The sequence below is a fragment of the Bison bison genome, unplaced genomic scaffold, assembly GCF_000754665.1.
Source record: "Bison bison bison isolate TAMUID 2011002044 unplaced genomic scaffold, Bison_UMD1.0 scf7180017864213, whole genome shotgun sequence".
NCBI lineage: Eukaryota > Metazoa > Chordata > Mammalia > Artiodactyla > Bovidae > Bison > Bison bison.
This window is the reverse complement of record NW_011494785.1, coordinates 1,354,840-1,358,848: the sequence shown is the minus strand read 5'-3', so window position 1 is coordinate 1,358,848 and position 4,009 is coordinate 1,354,840. Positions and strand designations below refer to the sequence as shown.

Below are 4,009 nucleotides of genomic sequence, written 5' to 3'. Positions count from 1 at the left end.
CCAAAGAGGAGTGGATGGGGTTTTCCTGGTGGTTCAGTGGAATCTGCCTGCCAATGCAGGAGACATGGGTTCAATTCCTGGTCCAAGAAGATCCCACATGTAGCGGAGCAACTAGGCCCGTGCGCCGCAGCTACTGAGCCCGGGCTATAGAGCCCGGGAGCTGCAACTACGAGCCCACATTGAGAGCTACTGAAGCCTGAGTGCCCCGGAGCCCGTGCTCTGTGACAAGAGAAGTCACTGCAATGAGAAGCCCGTGCACCAAAACTAGAGAGTAGCCAGCACTTGCTGCAACTACAGAAAAGTCCACGCAGAACCAAAGACCCAGCACATTTGGAAATAAATAAATCAATAAAACTATTTTTTTTTAAAAAGGAGCGGAAGACTTTCTGAGAAAATTGTCAATAGTAATGCGTGTGTGCATGCTAAGTCGCTTCACTCGTGTCTCTTTGCGACCCTATGGACTGTAGCCCACCAGGCTCCTCTGTCCATGGGATTCTCCTGGCAAGAATACTGGAGTGGGTTGCCATGCCCTCCTCCTCCTTCCCAAGCCAGGAATCAAAAGTGCGTCTCTTATATCTCCCCTGCATTGGCAGGTGGGTTCTTTACCACTAGCACCGCCTGGGAAGTCCAGAGGGCCACTTAAATGTGATGGGCAAGGACATCCAGTGGTACACTTGCCCCTGAGTGACACCAGAAAACCAGGCACACTGCGGCTATGGTTCCACAGGGAGCCTACTTCACCACTGTCTCTCAGCGGCTTTTATCCTGTCACATGATGGAAGCCACTCTCACCCATTTTGCTTAGAAAAAGTAAGACACCGAGGGAGAGGAGTAGGTCTTGCTGGATGAAACGCACACACCCGACCTCGCCCCGGGTGTATCCAAGTCCTCTATAAATGTCTGCGGAGCAAGCCAAACGACAGATGAATGATTGCCTGTTTACATGCAGGAGGACTTTCTGCAAAGAAAATCTTAAATCTTTTTGGCGGGTGTTTATACTGTCCCCGGCACCAACAATTAAAGCTCTTTCAAAAAAGGCGGTTTAGGCTTTGTTTTCTAAATGTATATGTGAGTGTGCGGGGCCACAGCCATATGTAACAGTGAGAAACGTACTTCTAATAATCACAGCCGCATTTACAGAGCGTGGACCAGGCATACCCTCATCATCTCTTTTAATTTCTAGAATGACATGATTTGGTGAGACTCTCACCCGCCCCCATTTTTTAACAAATAAGAAGTAAGGGCAGGGAAGTAAAGCTTCTACAATTTTGTTGTCTAGCTGAAAAGTGCTTGGTACTCGAGGCTCTTCCCAGAAGCATGTGTGCTCAGTCGCGTCCGACTCTTTGCGACCCCGTGGACTGTAGCCCACAAGGCTCCTCTGTCCATGGAATTCTCCAGGCAAGAATACTGGAGTGGGTTGCCATGCCCTTGTCCAGGGGATCTTTCCAACCCAGGGGTCGAACCTGCATCTCCTGCATCTCCTGCCTTAGCAAGCAGGTTCTTTACCACTGAGCCACCTGGGAAGCCATTAGCACTCGCAATTACTTCTTTTCTAGAAGCTTCAACTCCAAAGCAGCTATTGATCTATTTTCCAAATGGCACCTGATTTCTCAGCCTTGAGACCTGCACTTCCTACATCAAACATCCCACGTGTGACGGGCTGATCCTCTCTGCCTCTCTGCACACCTCATGTCACTTCATGTGTTCTTAGTGGGGAGCCCGGGCAGAGTCAGTGCTTCTCTCCCCAGGGAACAGGGGCCATGACTTTCTTGCTGTGTGCTGAGCTGACTGATCTGGTCTCAGGAGATGGAAGTGGTGACCCTGCCTGGCCACCGTCTGTAAGGAATGCAGACGCCAAAGGAGCTGTTTGTTGGCTTGGGTCCAGCAGGATTTCCTCTGAAACCTGGACACGTCTGGCAAGGCAGTTAAGGAGGTCGGAGCAGGCAGGACCCCTCTTCTTCCATGTCCTATCTTAAGCAAGCAGCGCCGGAGTCCACAGGGATAATTAAGACTTCATACTGACAACTCAGAGGAACGGTAATTAGGAACTGCAGCCTGGGCGATGCTCCAGGTATTGTTCAGCTCCGGAGTAGAAAAAGAAAGGGGAGAGATGGATAGATATGGGGAATTCTTTCCTCATGATTCTTGGCTCTGAAGAAAGATCTGATCTGGATTCTTAAGGCCAAGGTACGCATTCTGGTGGGTAATTACCTTTCTTTCTCTTAGCGAAATGAACGACAAAGCTGCAGAGCTCTGGCCACAGCCTGATGTGTAAGAAGGCGTGTACTCGCTATTAACTGGAGAGGCTAAATGGCAACCCACTTAAGTATTCTTGCCTGGGAAATACCGTGAACAGAGGAGCCTAGCGGGCTACAGTCCACGGAGTCACAGAGAGTCAGACACGACTTAGCGACTAAACAATAAGAACAACAACAACTGTATTAATTAGAGCTCCAAATGGAAGAAGCTGGGAGGCAACAGAACTGGTTTCCTGCCCTGAAGACCTCAGCTCCCCTGGAAAGCCCTTCCCACAGAGAAAAGGTGTCAGGAACGCAAGCACTTACGTTGATGATAACAGAGAATTTGCCGATGCCAGAGAGGATATCAAACCAGATCCCTGTTAAGACAGAAAGAGAAGGGCGTCTGGCTCCCTCCCGCCCCCAGCCCAGTGATGACAAGGCTGCAGCCAGAGTGACGCTTTGCAGGCAAGTTACCAGTGGAGCTCTGCCGGGGCCCCCAGAGATGGGCTTGTCTGGAAAGGCTTAGGGGCAGCCGTGTCTGCAAACCCGGGGGCCAGTGTGTGTGTGTGTGTGTGTGTGTGTGTGTGTGTGTGTGAATCATCTGGCCTCCCAGCACCTGAGAAGAAGAGGGTGAGGGGGCTCAGAGGGGCTGATGGAGCAAGAGCTGCCCCAGGATCCTGGATGCCTGACACAGTGGGAGGGAGGCGGCCTGGGAGACAGGGGGAGGGCCGGAGGGAGGGGATGGGGAGGAGCGGCCTGGCCTCCGGGCAGGAGACATACCGATGTCCTTGGTCCTCACAGCGTCCGGCCGTCTCAGCTCCGTAACGAACTTCTTCGCGTCCAGGCGCACCTCAATGACGTTGTTGAGCAGGGCAAACACAGGTGCCAGAGGAAAGGAGGCCACGAAGAGGGTGACAAAGCCAAACTGGATGACTGCGAGAGCAGGGCACGACAGGCAGCGGCTTAGGTGGGCTGTGCCCGGCAGCCCTGGCCCTGTCTCTTCTGACCCGGCTCTCTTGTCCTCCTCGGGCTCAGACTCCCTGTTTGACCTGCCCCACAGCGGGGGTGTCTCTCTCAGCACCTGCAGGCCTAGGGGTCAGTGCTATCACTGGGGTGCGAAGCTCTGTTTAGGTGAGAGGACATGAGAAAAGGAAAAGTCTCAACCCCTTCCTTTCCATCACCTTGTATGTCCAGTCACTAGTTCTGCTCATTGAACTCAGAGGTTAACAAACTTCTTCAGCAAAGGTCTAGATAGTCAATTTTTTTTTTAATGGAACTTTAGTTGATTTACAATATTGTGTCAGGTATATAGCACAAGTATTCAGATACACATATATGGTGGTGGCAGTTTAGTAGCTCAGTCGTGTCCGACTCTTGCAACCCCGTGGACTGTAGCCCGCCAGGCTCCTCTGTCCATGGGATTCTCCAGGCAAGAATATTGGAGTAGATTGCCATTTCCTTCTCCAGAGGATCTTCCTGACCCAGGAATCAAACCCATGTCTCCTGCACTGCAGGCAGATCCTTTACCAACTGAGCTACAAGGGAAGCCCATACATATGTATGTACATGTGTTTGTGTATATATGTACTGCTGCTGCTAAGTCACTTCAGTGTCTTACTCTGTGTGACCCCATAGACGGCAGCCCACCAGGCTCCGCCATCCCTGGGATTCTCCAGGCAAGAACACTGGAGTAGGTTGCCATTTCCTTCTCCAATGCATGAAAGTGAAAAGTGGAAGTGAAGTCGCTCAGTCGTGTCCAACTCTTTTCG

At 51.5% G+C, this 4,009-nt stretch overlaps 1 protein-coding gene across 1 annotated transcript in view; it reads right to left on the bottom strand.

Moving 5' to 3' along the window:
- The window catches only part of ANO2 (anoctamin 2, calcium activated chloride channel), a 339,922-nt gene that overhangs the window by 14,474 nt on the left and 321,439 nt on the right, over positions 1-4,009 (bottom strand). The window contains exons 23-24 of the mRNA XM_010844983.1: positions 3,021-3,173; positions 2,565-2,617 (exon numbers count right to left, since the gene is read on the bottom strand). Of these exons, the coding sequence (XP_010843285.1) occupies positions 2,565-2,617; positions 3,021-3,173 (206 nt within the window). The remainder of the gene's footprint in view (positions 1-2,564; positions 2,618-3,020; positions 3,174-4,009) is intronic.